This window comes from Phalangium opilio, unplaced genomic scaffold (assembly GCF_054372755.1).
Source record: "Phalangium opilio isolate 3A_F unplaced genomic scaffold, DU_Popi_V2 ptg000060l_1, whole genome shotgun sequence".
Classification (NCBI taxonomy): Eukaryota; Metazoa; Arthropoda; class Arachnida; order Opiliones; family Phalangiidae; genus Phalangium; species Phalangium opilio.
The window spans coordinates 4,328,661-4,346,386 of NW_028324177.1; the positions used below are offsets into that span (position 1 = coordinate 4,328,661).

The window sequence follows — 17,726 nt, forward strand, 5'->3', positions numbered from 1 at the left end:
TACGCCTCTTCAATTTGGTTCTTCGAAAGTTTTCCTAGTGGCATTTTCTTCAGATCAATTTCTAACTCCCACACGGCCTTGTTCATTTTCTCCACGTCAAAGATAAGGCGAATTAGTTCTTGGATGGCGTTGGGAAGTTTAGATCCAGATCCTACAACCAGTTTTTCTGAAGTTCCATAGTCAATGTCAAGTGGATACATTTTATTAGGAACCTTTGAGGCAGTGTGGCGTAACTCCCACGGAGTTCCTGTTTTTTCTTCGAAAAGCCTTTTGAATTCGGCAACAGCTTCATACTTAGTAACAAAGTGTTCCGTCTTGTTATCACCAATAGTAGTTCCAACACGTCCCCAGCTCCGAAACACATAGTAATCCTTTCCTTCGTCTGACTTTAGAAGTTGAAGCTTGTAAAACGAATTAGATCCTTGAGTAACGACGACGTTTCCGAGAACAGCGTTGAAAGCTCCTTCTTCGTTTTGAAACACGTGTGTGCTGGCTTCAAGATTTGAATCTGGGTCAACAGCTACGCTGCCTTTCACTGTCAGTTTAACTTTCGTGCTCTTTCCAGATGAGAATGTTGAGTCACTATTTCCTACAGCCGCACTTTTGAGTCTTTTTTCAGCAGCGTAAGAATTAATTCTGTCTTGAGGATTTCCACCCCAACTGGCTATGCGGTATTGTTGGATCGTAGAAACTAAACCTCCATATTCCACAGCACTTAAAAAGTCCTCAGATACAACGTGAACATCGTGTTCCTTAGCTTCACGAATTTCCTTGATATTTTTCTCAACATCTTCCTTGGTACTTATAACGCAAGCTGTAGTTTTGTCAATTTGAGAGACAACATTGCCTCCTAATCTCGCTATGCTTTTCTTTAGAGAATCTTTGGAACTATGGAGATTACCAATCAACACTATTTTAGTATCGTCCAATGGTTGTGGCTTTCTCTTGACACCCGAGGTTGATGGCAAATTTTCTGGTGTACTTGGAGTAGGTGCGTTTGTAGGAATGTAACGGTCTTGCTCTATGTATTCGTAGCTGTTTAAGAATGCATATTCCTCTTTTAGGTGATCTGGAATCTGGAAAGGCTTTCTTCTTGGTAGTTTTATTACATTTGTACATTTGCTCCATTCGCTTGCATTTCCAGTACAGTGATAACCATCATTTAAGAAAACCAATTGTCCACCGTCACTATCTGTGCAAGGTTCAAGAGATCCAAACGTCATGATATCGGAAAGTCTATCTAGAATTTCGCTGTTTCCTGAAGGAATTTTTTGGTCGTTATATTTTAATAGTTCCACCATTTCTTTTTTTTAATATTTTTTTCAAGCTCGTCACGATGTTCATAAATTAACTGAGACTGTTCCTCAAGAATTTTCTTCTCGCCCCGATCAAGTAATTCCTCTTTCTTTATCTTATTTGGTGGAGTCACTTCAATTTTCTTTATCTTTTCTTTGATGGCCTTTTGATCTTCAACACAGAGTGTCTTAAATCCTCGTATTTTAGATCCATCTTCAAAAAACTTCAGAGTTTCTCTCGCTTGTACAAACCAATCAACGTGATACCACGCTGGTAGTGGACCAATTCGTCTAGCTTTTGCACTCTGTCTGTCAAATTTTGAAATGCGAGCTTGATCTTTTACGATTGTTTCTCCACAACCTTTACAAGATGACCGATTACTTTTGGCATATTCAGTTGAGAAGTCTTGAATTTCAATGGAGGAGCTTTTTCTCTTCGTTCCTTTAGATGGGGTATTGCTTGAAGCAGCAGGTGCTGCTTGAGACCCACTCGGAATTTCACTCCTTATTTTCTCTTGATCTCTCCAACGTAAATCCTCAAAGTGTGAGATGTCAGCCTCAGTTGACACTTTAAACTTTTGAGAAAAAGCACCGAAAATGGTACCACTTTGGAATCTTGTTTCCACAATAAGAAATTAATGTTACTCGCGTCATCAGATGCTCAATTTTGATATTTCACCTTTCTATCAAAACTTGACGCCTGAATAATTGCCGCCATTCTTAGCTCATCCTTATCTATGCGCCTTTTACAGCTTTTGCATGATGACCAGCCACTTTTGGCATATTCGGTACGCCAAGGTAGACCTCGATCCATCTCTAAATCATAGAAAGAGGTTTGAATAAGTTAGCACAGCTTGACTATTTGGTTTACTTTTCTGGTTAATGATGTATTTAAAAACCAAAACGTTATGTACGGGTCTTAGTTGCAGCAGAAGTAAGATGAGACTGGAAGTGAAGAGCTCAAGCATTGGTAGTAGATCCTGGCACTAGTGAACAAATTTGAGGATTTCATGTCGCTTCCATCACTAGAGGGAAAAAATTGGTCGAGTTTCAAAAAATTTCCTACCCATACATGAGGTAGCTCAAGCATATTTCCTAAAGCTACTTCGCAGAGGAGCAACAACCCGGTGTTGTTCTCTCGACTGGCGTGACAGTATTTGGCACTTTCAGAGACCTAAAAGAATCAAATATTTGAAGTTAGCAACCTATAATTTAACTCTTTATTAAAAGGCTATGTGTAGTACCGTATCTGCAAAGTACACTCCTTTTCCAAAGTTGTAACCATTAGAAGGAGCTTCTGGTGGAGCAATACGAAGGCCTTGAGACAAAATGCCCATTAAGTTTGGGGTTCTGGAACCATGCCATAGTAGCTTTCTATTAGGGATTTTTTGGAATTCTCGGTAGCGTTCGCGTTCTCCCTGACGAGTAATTTTAAATATTTGATCGACTTCAAGTTCACAATCACTGTGAAAATCAGCGCCCGTGTTGTTTACGTATGTTAATAATGTCTCGAATTCTTCAGAATCTCTATCTAATACTTCAATTTCAGTTTTCAATTGTTCAAAATGTTGATCTATTGGATCTTTGGTCGTTCAACCTTCCTCTTCAACTAACTTGTAACCGATCTCCACTTCAAGAAGGAAATTTGGCATTTCTACCTTGGATTTTATTATCTCAACATTATCCAAAAGAGGGACCCTTTTGGTTCCAAAATCATGAGGTATTAGCGTGAAGAATGTATTGGTGCAAGCTATTAGCTGGGCTTTCTTGTTTTCGTTGGGTTCATCGTCGAGTAAAGCCAGGAGTTCCGTCAAAACGGAATACGCCTCTTCAATTTGGTTCTTCGAAAGTTTTCCTAGTGGCATTTTCTTCAGATCAATTTCTAACTCCCACACGGCCTTGTTCATTTTCTCCACGTCAAAGATAAGGCGAATTAGTTCTTGGATGGCGTTGGGAAGTTTAGATCCAGATCCTACAACCAGTTTTTCTGAAGTTCCATAGTCAATGTCAAGTGGATACATTTTATTAGGAACCTTTGAGGCAGTGTGGCGTAACTCCCACGGAGTTCCTGTTTTTTCTTCGAAAAGCCTTTTGAATTCGGCAACAGCTTCATACTTAGTAACAAAGTGTTCCGTCTTGTTATCACCAATAGTAGTTCCAACACGTCCCCAGCTCCGAAACACATAGTAATCCTTTCCTTCGTCTGACTTTAGAAGTTGAAGCTTGTAAAACGAATTAGATCCTTGAGTAACGACGACGTTTCCGAGAACAGCGTTGAAAGCTCCTTCTTCGTTTTGAAACACGTGTGTGCTGGCTTCAAGATTTGAATCTGGGTCAACAGCTACGCTGCCTTTCACTGTCAGTTTAACTTTCGTGCTCTTTCCAGATGAGAATGTTGAGTCACTATTTCCTACAGCCGCACTTTTGAGTCTTTTTTCAGCAGCGTAAGAATTAATTCTGTCTTGAGGATTTCCACCCCAACTGGCTATGCGGTATTGTTGGATCGTAGAAACTAAACCTCCATATTCCACAGCACTTAAAAAGTCCTCAGATACAACGTGAACATCGTGTTCCTTAGCTTCACGAATTTCCTTGATATTTTTCTCAACATCTTCCTTGGTACTTATAACGCAAGCTGTAGTTTTGTCAATTTGAGAGACAACATTGCCTCCTAATCTCGCTATGCTTTTCTTTAGAGAATCTTTGGAACTATGGAGATTACCAATCAACACTATTTTAGTATCGTCCAATGGTTGTGGCTTTCTCTTGACACCCGAGGTTGATGGCAAATTTTCTGGTGTACTTGGAGTAGGTGCGTTTGTAGGAATGTAACGGTCTTGCTCTATGTATTCGTAGCTGTTTAAGAATGCATATTCCTCTTTTAGGTGATCTGGAATCTGGAAAGGCTTTCTTCTTGGTAGTTTTATTACATTTGTACATTTGCTCCATTCGCTTGCATTTCCAGTACAGTGATAACCATCATTTGAGAAAACCAATTGTCCACCGTCACTATCTGTGCAAGGTTCAAGAGATCCAAACGTCATGATTTCGGAAAGTCTATCTAGAATTTCGCTGTTTCCTGAAGGAATTTTTTGGTCGTTATATTTTAATAGTTCCACCATTTCTTTTTTTTAATATTTTTTTCAAAGCTCGTCACGATGTTCATAAATTAACTGAGACTGTTCCTCAAGAATTTTCTTCTCGCCCCGATCAAGTAATTCCTCTTTCTTTATCTTATTTGGTGGAGTCACTTCAATTTTCTTTATCTTTTCTTTGATGGCCTTTTGATCTTCAACACAGAGTGTCTTAAATCCTCGTATTTTAGATCCATCTTCAAAAAACTTCAGAGTTTCTCTCGCTTGTACAAACCAATCAACGTGATACCACGCTGGTAGTGGACCGAATCGTCTAGCTTTTGCACTCTGTCTGTCAAGTTTTGAAATGCGAGCTTGATCTTTTACGATTGTTTCTCCACAACCTTTACAAGATGACCGATTACTTTTGGCATATTCAGTTGAGAAGTCTTGAATTTCAATGGAGGAGCTTTTTCTCTTCGTTCCTTTAGATGGGGTATTGCTTGAAGCAGCAGGTGCTGCTTGAGACCCACTCGGAATTTCACTCCTTATTTTCTCTTGATCTCTCCAACGTAAATCCTCAAAGTGTGAGATGTCAGCCTCAGTTGACACTTTAAAATTTTGAGAAAAAGCACCGAAAATGGTACCACTTTGGAATCTTGTTTCCACAAAAAGAAATTAATGTTACTCGCGTCATCAGATGCTCAATTTTGATATTTTACCTTTCTATCAAATTTTGACGCCTGAATAATTGCCGCCATTCTTAGCTCATCCTTATCTATGCGCCTTTTACAGCTTTTGCATGATGACCAGCCACTTTTGGCATATTCGGTACGCCACGGTAGACCTCGATCCATCTCTAAATCATACAAAGAGGTTTGAATAAGTTAGCACAGCTTGACTATTTGGTTTACTTTTCTGGTTAATGATGTATTTAAAAACCAAAACGTTATGTACGGGTCTTAGTTGCAGCAGAAGTAAGATGAGACTGGAAGTGAAGAGCTCAAGCATTGGTAGTAGATCCTGGCACTAGTGAACAAATTTGAGGATTTCATGTCGCTTCCATCACTAGAGGGAAAAAATTGGTCGAGTTTCAAAAAATTTCCTACCCATACATGAGGTAGCTCAAGCATATTTCCTAAAGCTACTTCGCAGAGGAGCAACAACCCGGTGTTGTTCTCTCGACTGGCGTGACAGTATTTGGCACTTTCAGAGACCTAAAAGAATCAAATATTTGAAGTTAGCAACCTATAATTTAACTCTTTATTAATGAATGAATGAATGAATATTTATTGTGCATATAAAAAACCACGAAGGTTCACGAGAATATACACAGTTGTAATGATATCATATTTGCATTTCCTAACTGTTAAGAATATCAAATGGAAGACAAATTAAAAACAAACCAAGTGAAACATTATTAATCCAGCTCCTTGTATTTAACATTAAATATATCAAAATTTTCGCCAAAACTGTTAACTGTAATTTGCATTCTTTTAATTGGATTTAAGTGGTTAAGAGATTCTCTAAATGTTTTTCTAAACCTTCCAGACTTGGGGACTAGAAAGTCCAACCGTCCTAGCAAATCTGGAAGAGTTATCCTATTATTAATTAATTTATGTAGAAATTTAACGTCGTTAATAAGGAGAATGTGAGCTATAGTAGGAATGTCCAAATACCCTAGTAAAATATGGTAATCATATGGAGCCTTTTTCATGAAATAAGTATGGCAATATTCAATAAACTTCCGTTGCACATTCTCAAGAAGTACCTTTAGATATCTACTACAACCACACGGGGCACTTGTCTGGTGGACAAGGGTCCGGCTGAAGACGGTGCAGGCTGCCCTGCGCAAGCTTCAAAGGCTTGCCTGCATTGGTGTTACAGGGGCCATGAGATCGACCCCAACTGCTTCCCTGGAGGTGCTTCTTGACATGCTACCTCTTCATCTTTTCATTGAGGAGGAGGCTGTCATGGGGGCCTACAGGCTCCACATTAATGGCTGTTGGGTTCCAAGACTTTGGGATTACAGCCATACGAAGCTCTTTCGGGAGTACGCTGCACTTGAGCCGTCGTTAACGATGTGCTCTGACAAAACCGTTACCAGCTTTGATTTCACTAAGCCATTCAGCATCCACTTTCCCAGTCGGGCCGAGTGGACTAACCTGCTGCCTCTTGGCACTGGGGGTGAAACTATTTGGTTCACCGATGGTTCCAAGACTGATTCCGGCGCTGGCGCCGGCTATTACTGCCAAACTACAAGGGTCGGTTTTTCTGCTTGCCTGGGCACCTTTGCTAGTGTGTTCCAAGCGGAAATTGCCGCGATCTGTTATTGCGCAGACTAATGCATTAACAAAGGGTATAACGGACGGACTGTGAGGATTTATTCTGACAGTCAGGCCGCCCTGAATGCGCTGGACCAGTGTCAGATTACCTCTCAACTGGTGCGTAGCTGCCTTGATCTGCTAGCGCAACTGGCGTCCTGCAACAGGGTTCTGTTGTACTGGGTGCCAGAGCATAGCGGTTATTATGGCAATGAGCAAGCCGATAGATTTGCGAAAAGGGGCGCGGAGGCCAAGCTCTTGGGGCCGGAGCCGGCCGTCCCCATCCCCTACGGGCATGTCAAACGGAGCCTGCATGACAGGATGACTGTCATACAAAACCAGCTCTGGCATGACATGGATGGCCAGAGACAGACAAAACAGTTAGTCAATGGTCCCTGCAGGTCTCGTGCTAGAGACCTAATTTCGCTCAGCAGATGGGATATTAGGCTGGCCACCGGTCTTCTGACCGGACACTGTCGGCTAAATAGGCACCTCCATCTGATGGGTCTTGCTGACGACCCCCTCTGCAGGTCGTGCCAGGAGAAGGAAGAAACATCCGCTCACGTACTTTGCGAGTGCGACTTCTTCGCCTCGCTTAGACTAGAACATTTTGATTCACACACTGTGGAGCCCTCGCGGGTCTCCTCTTTTACGGTGGAGCGAATTCTTCGCTACGCTGCGGCTACGGGCCTATTCAAGGCCTGATTTTGAGGTTGCACAATATGCCTTTGGCATCGGTGCTAGGGCGTGAGCCCCACCTCATCAACAATAATAATAATACTACAACCACCCCAGGCCAAGCCACCATACAGGACCCGTGATCTCACTAGGGCTTGATAAAGAAGACGGAAATGGTCTAGGGAATGCAATTTCCTACACATCTTCAAGCAAACAGCCAGAGTACGGCGACTTAAAGCAACGCATTTATGTACTTGCTCGGTAAAATAAAGTCCTCTGTCAAAGATCACGCCAAGATCTCTCACAGTGGACTTAAGGGGTATGTGAGCGCCCTCAATGGTATAGTCGTTGGAAATTTCTCAAGCAATTCGCCTTGTAAATGTGACATGCACGGATTTGGTTGGATTTACTGGTATTTTGTTAAGAGAGCACCATCTTCCTATAGAGTCAAGGTAAAGTTGAAGTAATTTACCGTCTAACTTAGAATTAATACTTTTGAAAACTTTATTGTCATCAGCAAATTGAAGAATACGGGAATGTAAAACCGAAAATTGTAAATCGAAAAGATACATATTAAAGAGTAAGGGTCCAAGAGATGATCCCTGTGGAACCCCACAATTAACTTCGTATGTTTTCGATGTGATTATGCCATTGCATTTCAAGACATTGACTCGATTCGCCAGATAGCTAGCAATCCATTCCAAGATATCACCCCCCAATCCAAGGGCCTCTAACTTGTCATGAAGGTAAGAGTGGGAGACGCGGTCGAAGGCCTTGGCCAGGTCAAGGTATACAACATCGACCTGGCCCCGGCACTCGACCTCAGGAGCCACGTAATCCATAAAGGAAACGTGGTTCGTTTCCACACTCCTACCCGGAACAAAGCCATGTTGACAGTCGTTGGGTAGCAAGCTAAACCAACGCTGTAAATGTACGTGTACTACTCTATCAAATACCTTAGCGAGAACGCAAAGAAGGGAAATCGGACGGTAGTTTCGGACATCGCTGGATTTTCCAGACTTGTAAACCGGGACAATGACAGCTTTTTTCCAAAGCGTTGGGAATGAGTGAGTACGGAAGGATAAATTAAATATATGCTCCAATATAGGTAACAATATATTCCCACAGCCCTTGATAACAAACGACGGAATTTTGTCGAAACCAGTAGAGAGTTTGTTGGGTAGACGATTAATAGCAGCATATATGTCCGCTTGAGTTAGTTTTAAACAGTTATGAGGCGTTGTAACTAAGGTAGAAGTATCAAAAGTGTATTTTGAACTAGTTTCAGTATTGTCAGTCGAAATTGTTGAGAAATGCGCCATGAATGTTTCCCCCAATTGCTCCGGATCAGTAATGATTGTCTTACCAATTTTCAATAATATATCAGAGTGTCTGTCTTTTAGATTACCATTGATAAAACTCCAAAATTTTTTGGGTTGGGACAAGGCGTCTCGACAAGATTTTACTGCCATAGCAGCTTTGTCCCTTACTGTAAGCCTTCTCACCAACGAACGGGACAGCCTAAAATTAGCTATGTCGGAGGCTAACCCCGACCTCTTTTTCTTATTAAAATAATATTTTTTGCGCTTGATAGCTTTTTTGGAGGTCCAAAGAATACCAAAAGGGGAAGCCCCGATTATTACGCGGAATCTTGTTAGGGATCGAACTATCCATAGCTGACGTTATATATTCCGTTAATGTCTGGACACAAAAATTAACATCCTGCGAATCCAAAACCACCAACCAATCTGAATCGCGTAAAATTGAGTATAGCAAGTGATAGTTACCTTTTTTAAATTGATATACTGGTTGTAAATTAGGGGAGACCCTACAAATGTCAAATGGACAAAGCAAATAGAAAGGCGGATGGTAGTTGTCAATGTCCACAAATGGATCAAGGAGAGGTACAGTATCAATGCCGTGTACATTAGTAAGACAAAGGTCCAGAAGATTACCATAAGTGGGAGCTGGGTTAATTTGGTTTAAATTAAATTCATAACAAACATCGAGAACATGAGCAGCCTTAGTTCTAGTTTGGTGAGTGCATCCCACACTGCTACCCAGAGTCCAGTTGATACCGGGGAGATTAAAATCACCCAGAATCAGAATTTCACCGTCATAATCTACCAACGAGGATACCAAAACATTCTTAAATTTCCGATACTGAGCGTCGTCATCTGAGGGGCGAAAGTAACCAGTGCCAAGAAGAAGCGGAAGATTATTTTTTAGTTTAAACTCGACAAACACACCCCCTTCGGCACCTTCCAGGTCACTTCGACGGTGAAAAACAAGGGACTTCTTGATAGCAATGAGGGATCCCCCGCCCCTAACATTGACAGAATCCGGATCTGATCGATCCGCCCGAAAAATAGTATAGGAATTTGGAAAATAATCCGAATTAAAATGAGAGTGGTTAAGCCACGTCTCTGTTAAACAAACAATATCAAAATCATTAACGATTAGGTTAGTTAAAAAGGTACTAGACTTGGTTCGTAGACCGCGCACATTCTGATAAGCTATAGTCAGTTCTTTCATTCTTGGACATTTGAAGAATCCGCAGGGGAACCCGCGTCTGAGATTTCACCATGCAGTTCCGAGACATGTTTGTGCTCGTCTCTCGGTACCCCATGGAAATCTGTTAGAAAGCTGTTCGCAGGCCAAATATTGGGATCCCTCATTTCTGGTATGTCAGACTCATCATCACACGTCAAGTAGAATGACGAATGACGGGCATTCGGATTTTTAGTACGCAGTCTTATGCACTGCACCGACTGCACACCTGAATCAGCCCTCAAAAAATCTTGCAGTTCTTTCGACGTGATCCCAACATCCAACCCAGTGGCAAAGAGTGCTTTCTTGACCGCCTTCACTCGACGTGGTGCAGCCTTGATCCTGCTTGTCAAAGACACACCCGAGACCACAGGCTTAGATGCAGGAACATGACGAGTGGAGTTGATGTCAGTTTTTGTTTGCACAGCCTTGGGTAATGCTCCAGAGAATGAAGGAATGGAACCCTGTGGCCAGGGCAAGGCAGATGGGTTGAGAGCGCCAGGACGGTTAGCCAATGGTGGAAAAGATTGAGCTTCGTCCCTAGAAGCCCGTGACCCAAGCGGGGCTTGAAATGGTATTTGGCGACTGGCAAGTTCTCGACGAAGGCCAGCGTTCTCATTTTCTAATGAAGCCAGACGTTCTTGGAACTCTGATAACGTAGCTTGCATCTTAAGTAGGATGGTGTCGTTGCTATCCAATTTATTCATCATTTTGTCCAGTATCGAATCAGATTCCCTAGTGAGGCTATCAACGCTAAGTAGATGGACGAATGCTTCGTGCACCACCTCTAAGATGAGACCCTTATCGCCCTCAGCCAGCTTAGCAGGTGGTTTAGGCGCAGGTATGGCCCCATTGAACTCTTTATCGCGGGGTATGGCGCTATTACTATGTCGCCGAGCCGGACTTCTAGATTTGCGAGTAGCGGCTTTGCATTCCGTACAGGTAAAGTATGAATTAGGGGTACAATCTTTATGTACACGGCGCTTGCATAGTCCAGTGCAAAAATGACACTTTTGTTTTCCATAAAACCGATTATCGCAAACACAACAAGAGTCTGAAGAAGCAGGCATACCGTAGCAGACGATACCGGAGGTACAGAGTTTAATAAAAGGCTATGTGTAGTACCGTATCTGCAAAGTACACTCCTTTTCCAAAGTTGTAACCATTAGAAGGAGCTTCTGGTGGAGCAATACGAAGGCCTTGAGACAAAATGCCCATTAAGTTTGGGGTTCTGGAACCATGCCATAGTAGCTTTCTATTAGGGAATTTTTGGAATTCTCGGTAGCGTTCGCGTTCTCCCTGACGAGTAATTTTAAATATTTGATCGACTTCAAGTTCACAATCACTGTGAAAATCAGCGCCCGTGTTGTTTACGTATGTTAATAATGTCTCGAATTCTTCAGAATCTCTATCTAATACTTCAATTTCAGTTTTCAATTGTTCATAATGTTGATCTATTGGATCTTTGGTCGTTCCACCTTCCTCTTCAACTAACTTGTAACCGATCTCCACTTCAAGAAGGAAATTTGGCATTTCTACCTTGGATTTTATTATCTCAACATTATCCAAAAGAGGGACCCTTTTGGTTCCAAAATCATGAGGTATTAGCGTGAAGAATGTATTGGTGCAAGCTATTAGCTGGGCTTTCTTGTTTTCGTTGGGTTCATCGTCGAGTAAAGCCAGGAGTTCCGTCAAAACGGAATACGCCTCTTCAATTTGGTTCTTCGAAAGTTTTCCTAGTGGCATTTTCTTCAGATCAATTTCTAACTCCCACACGGCCTTGTTCATTTCCTCCACGTCAAAGATAAGGCGAATTAGTTCTTGGATGGCGTTGGGAAGTTTAGATCCAGATCCTACAACCAGTTTTTCTGAAGTTCCATAGTCAATGTCAAGTGGATACATTTTATTAGGAACCTTTGAGGCAGTGTGGCGTAACTCCCACGGAGTTCCTGTTTTTTCTTCGAAAAGCCTTTTGAATTCGGCAACAGCTTCATACTTAGTAACAAAGTGTTCCGTCTTGTTATCACCAATAGTAGTTCCAACACGTCCCCAGCTCCGAAACACATAGTAATCCTTTCCTTCGTCTGACTTTAGAAGTTGAAGCTTGTAAAACGAATTAGATCCTTGAGTAACGACGACGTTTCCGAGAACAGCGTTGAAAGCTCCTTCTTCGTTTTGAAACACGTGTGTGCTGGCTTCAAGATTTGAATCTGGGTCAACAGCTACGCTGCCTTTCACTGTCAGTTTAACTTTCGTGCTCTTTCCAGATGAGAATGTTGAGTCACTATTTCCTACAGCCGCACTTTTGAGTCTTTTTTCAGCAGCGTAAGAATTAATTCTGTCTTGAGGATTTCCACCCCAACTGGCTATGCGGTATTGTTGGATCGTAGAAACTAAACCTCCATATTCCACAGCACTTAAAAAGTCCTCAGATACAACGTGAACATCGTGTTCCTTAGCTTCACGAATTTCCTTGATATTTTTCTCAACATCTTCCTTGGTACTTATAACGCAAGCTGTAGTTTTGTCAATTTGAGAGACAACATTGCCTCCTAATCTCGCTATGCTTTTCTTTAGAGAATCTTTGGAACTATGGAGATTACCAATCAACACTATTTTAGTATCGTCCAATGGTTGTGGCTTTCTCTTGACACCCGAGGTTGATGGCAAATTTTCTGGTGTACTTGGAGTAGGTGCGTTTGTAGGAATGTAACGGTCTTGCTCTATGTATTCGTAGCTGTTTAAGAATGCATATTCCTCTTTAAGGTGATCTGGAATCTGGAAAGGCTTTCTTCTTGGTAGTTTTATTACATTTGTACATTTGCTCCATTCGCTTGCATTTCCAGTACAGTGATAACCATCATTTGAGAAAACCAATTGTCCACCGTCACTATCTGTGCAAGGTTCAAGAGATCCAAACGTCATGATATCGGAAAGTCTATCTAGAATTTCGCTGTTTCCTGAAGGAATTTTTTGGTCGTTATATTTTAATAGTTCCACCATTTCTTTTTTTTAATATTTTTTTCAAGCTCGTCACGATGTTCATAAATTAACTGAGACTGTTCCTCAAGAATTTTCTTCTCGCCCCGATCAAGTAATTCCTCTTTCTTTATCTTATTTGGTGGAGTCACTTCAATTTTCTTTATCTTTTCTTTGATGGCCTTTTGATCTTCAACACAGAGTGTCTTAAATCCTCGTATTTTAGATCCATCTTCAAAAAACTTCAGAGTTTCTCTCGCTTGTACAAACCAATCAACGTGATACCACGCTGGTAGTGGACCAAATCGTCTAGCTTTTGCACTCTGTCTGTCAAGTTTTGAAATGCGAGCTTGATCTTTTACGATTGTTTCTCCACAACCTTTACAAGATGACCGATTACTTTTGGCATATTCAGTTGAGAAGTCTTGAATTTCAATGGAGGAGCTTTTTCTCTTCGTTCCTTTAGATGGGGTATTGCTTGAAGCAGCAGGTGCTGCTTGAGACCCACTCGGAATTTCACTCCTTATTTTCTCTTGATCTCTCCAACGTAAATCCTCAAAGTGTGAGATGTCAGCCTCAGTTGACACTTTAAACTTTTGAGAAAAAGCACCGAAAATGGTACCACTTTGGAATCTTGTTTCCACAATAAGAAATTAATGTTACTCGCGTCATCAGATGCTCAATTTTGATATTTTACCTTTCTATCAAAACTTGACGCCTGAATAATTGCCGCCATTCTTAGCTCATCCTTATCTATGCGCCTTTTACAGCTTTTGCATGATGACCAGCCACTTTTGGCATATTCGGTACGCCACGGTAGACCTCGATCCATCTCTAAATCATACAAAGAGGTTTGAATAAGTTAGCACAGCTTGACTATTTGGTTTACTTTTCTGGTTAATGATGTATTTAAAAACCAAAACGTTATGTACGGGTCTTAGTTGCAGCAGAAGTAAGATGAGACTGGAAGTGAAGAGCTCAAGCATTGGTAGTAGATCCTGGCACTAGTGAACAAATTTGAGGATTTCATGTCGCTTCCATCACTAGAGGGAAAAAATTGGTCGAGTTTCAAAAAATTTCCTACCCATACATGAGGTAGCTCAAGCATATTTCCTAAAGCTACTTCGCAGAGGAGCAACAACCCGGTGTTGTTCTCTCGACTGGCGTGACAGTATTTGGCACTTTCAGAGACCTAAAAGAATCAAATATTTGAAGTTAGCAACCTATAATTTAACTCTTTATTAAAAGGCTATGTGTAGTACCGTATCTGCAAAGTACACTCCTTTTCCAAAGTTGCAACCATTAGAAGGAGCTTCTGGTGGAGCAATACGAAGGCCTTGAGACAAAATGCCCATTAAGTTTGGGGTTCTGGAACCATGCCATAGTAGCTTTCTATTAGGGAATTTTTGGAATTCTCGGTAGCGTTCGCGTTCTCCCTGACGAGTAATTTTAAATATTTGATCGACTTCAAGTTCACAATCACTGTGAAAATCAGCGCCCGTGTTGTTTACGTATGTTAATAATGTCTCGAATTCTTCAGAATCTCTATCTAATACTTCAATTTCAGTTTTCAATTGTTCATAATGTTGATCTATTGGATCTTTGGTCGTTCCACCTTCCTCTTCAACTAACTTGTAACCGATCTCCACTTCAAGAAGGAAATTTGGCATTTCTACCTTGGATTTTATTATCTCAACATTATCCAAAAGAGGGACCCTTTTGGTTCCAAAATCATGAGGTATTAGCGTGAAGAATGTATTGGTGCAAGCTATTAGCTGGGCTTTCTTGTTTTCGTTGGGTTCATCGTCGAGTAAAGCCAGGAGTTCCGTCAAAACGGAATACGCCTCTTCAATTTGGTTCTTCGAAAGTTTTCCTAGTGGCATTTTCTTCAGATCAATTTCTAACTCCCACACGGCCTTGTTCATTTCCTCCACGTCAAAGATAAGGCGAATTAGTTCTTGGATGGCGTTGGGAAGTTTAGATCCAGATCCTACAACCAGTTTTTCTGAAGTTCCATAGTCAATGTCAAGTGGATACATTTTATTAGGAACCTTTGAGGCAGTGTGGCGTAACTCCCACGGAGTTCCTGTTTTTTCTTCGAAAAGCCTTTTGAATTCGGCAACAGCTTCATACTTAGTAACAAAGTGTTCCGTCTTGTTATCACCAATAGTAGTTCCAACACGTCCCCAGCTCCGAAACACATAGTAATCCTTTCCTTCGTCTGACTTAAGAAGTTGAAGCTTGTAAAACGAATTAGATCCTTGAGTAACGACGACGTTTCCGAGAACAGCGTTGAAAGCTCCTTCTTCGTTTTGAAACACGTGTGTGCTGGCTTCAAGATTTGAATCTGGGTCAACAGCTACGCTGCCTTTCACTGTCAGTTTAACTTTCGTGCTCTTTCCAGATGAGAATGTTGAGTCACTATTTCCTACAGCCGCACTTTTGAGTCTTTTTTCAGCAGCGTAAGAATTAATTCTGTCTTGAGGATTTCCACCCCAACTGGCTATGCGGTATTGTTGGATCGTAGAAACTAAACCTCCATATTCCACAGCACTTAAAAAGTCCTCAGATACAACGTGAACATCGTGTTCCTTAGCTTCACGAATTTCCTTGATATTTTTCTCAACATCTTCCTTGGTACTTATAACGCAAGCTGTAGTTTTGTCAATTTGAGAGACAACATTGCCTCCTAATCTCGCTATGCTTTTCTTTAGAGAATCTTTGGAACTATGGAAATTACCAATCAACACTATTTTAGTACCGTCCAATGGTTGTGGCTTTCTCTTGACACCCGAGGTTGATGGCAAATTTTCTGGTGTACTTGGAGTAGGTGCGTTTGTAGGAATGTAACGGTCTTGCTCTATGTATTCGTAGCTGTTTAAGAATGCATATTCCTCTTTTAGGTGATCTGGAATCTGGAAAGGCTTTCTTCTTGGTAGTTTTATTACATTTGTACATTTGCTCCATTCGCTTGCATTTCCAGTACAGTGATAACCATCATTTGAGAAAACCAATTGTCCACCGTCACTATCTGTGCAAGGTTCAAGAGATCCAAACGTCATGATATCGGAAAGTCTATCTAGAATTTCGCTGTTTCCTGAAGGAATTTTTTGGTCGTTATATTTTAATAGTTCCACCATTTCTTTTTTTTAATATTTTTTTCAAGCTCGTCACGATGTTCATAAATTAACTGAGACTGTTCCTCAAGAATTTTTTTCTCGCCCCGATCAAGTAATTCCTCTTTCTTTATCTTATTTGGTGGAGTCACTTCAATTTTCTTTATCTTTTCTTTGATGGCCTTTTGATCTTCAACGCAGAGTGTCTTAAATCCTCGTATTTTAGATCCATCTTCAAAAAACTTCAGAGTTTCTCTCGCTTGTACAAACCAATCAACGTGATACCACGCTGGTAGTGGACCAAATCGTCTAGCTTTTGCACTCTGTCTGTCAAGTTTTGAAATGCGAGCTTGATCTTTTACGATTGTTTCTCCACAACCTTTACAAGATGACCGATTACTTTTGGCATATTCAGTTGAGAAGTCTTGAATTTCAATGGAGGAGCTTTTTCTCTTCGTTCCTTTAGATGGGGTATTGCTTGAAGCAGCAGGTGCTGCTTGAGACCCACTCGGAATTTCACTCCTTATTTTCTCTTGATCTCTCCAACGTAAATCCTCAAAGTGTGAGATGTCAGCCTCAGTTGACACTTTAAACTTTTGAGAAAAAGCACCGAAAATGGTACCACTTTGGAATCTTGTTTCCACAATAAGAAATTAATGTTACTCGCGTCATCAGATGCTCAATTTTGATATTTTACCTTTCTATCAAAACTTGACGCCTGAATAATTGCCGCCATTCTTAGCTCATCCTTATCTATGCGCCTTTTACAGCTTTTGCATGATGACCAGCCACTTTTGGCATATTCGGTACGCCACGGTAGACCTCGATCCATCTCTAAATCATAGAAAGAGGTTTGAATAAGTTAGCACAGCTTGACTATTTGGTTTACTTTTCTGGTTAATGATGTATTTAAAAACCAAAACGTTATGTACGGGTCTTAGTTGCAGCAGAAGTAAGATGAGACTGGAAGTGAAGAGCTCAAGCATTGGTAGTAGATCCTGGCACTAGTGAACAAATTTGAGGATTTCATGTCGCTTCCATCACTAGAGGGAAAAAATTGGTCGAGTTTCAAAAAATTTCCTACCCATACATGAGGTAGCTCAAGCATATTTCCTAAAGCTACTTCGCAGAGGAGCAACAACCCGGTGTTGTTCTCTCGACTGGCGTGACAGTATTTGGCACTTTCAGAGACCTAAAAGAATCAAATATTTGAAGTTAGCAACCTATAATTTAACTCTTTATTAAAAGGCTATGTGTAGTACCGTATCTGCAAAGAACACTCCTTTTCCAAAGTTGTAACCATTAGAAGGAGCTTCTGGTGGAGCAATACGAAGGCCTTGAGACAAAATGCCCATTAAGTTTGGGGTTCTGGAACCATGCCATAGTAGCTTTCTATTAGGGAATTTTTGGAATTCTCGGTAGCGTTCGCGTTCTCCCTGACGAGTAATTTTAAATATTTGATCGACTTCAAGTTCACAATCACTGTGAAAATCAGCGCCCGTGTTGTTTACGTATGTTAATAATGTCTCGAATTCTTCAGAATCTCTATCTAATACTTCAATTTCAGTTTTCAATTGTTCATAATGTTGATCTATTGGATCTTTGGTCGTTCCACCTTCCTCTTCAACTAACTTGTAACCGATCTCCACTTCAAGAAGGAAATTTGGCATTTCTACCTTGGATTTTATTATCTCAACATTATCCAAAAGA

At 41.0% G+C, this 17,726-nt stretch overlaps 1 protein-coding gene across 1 annotated transcript; it reads right to left on the minus strand.

The window, feature by feature from the left end:
- Positions 1-5,907: 5,907 nt before the first annotated feature.
- Positions 5,908-9,878, minus strand: LOC149666706 (uncharacterized). The gene is made up of 5 exons (XM_089841617.1): positions 9,857-9,878; positions 9,567-9,797; positions 9,178-9,494; positions 7,782-9,047; positions 5,908-5,970 (listed from the first exon to the last, which is right to left on the minus strand). Exons 1-5 carry the CDS (start codon positions 9,876-9,878, stop codon positions 5,908-5,910), a joined length of 1,899 nt encoding a protein of 632 aa, XP_089697743.1.
- Positions 9,879-17,726: the final 7,848 nt, after the last annotated feature.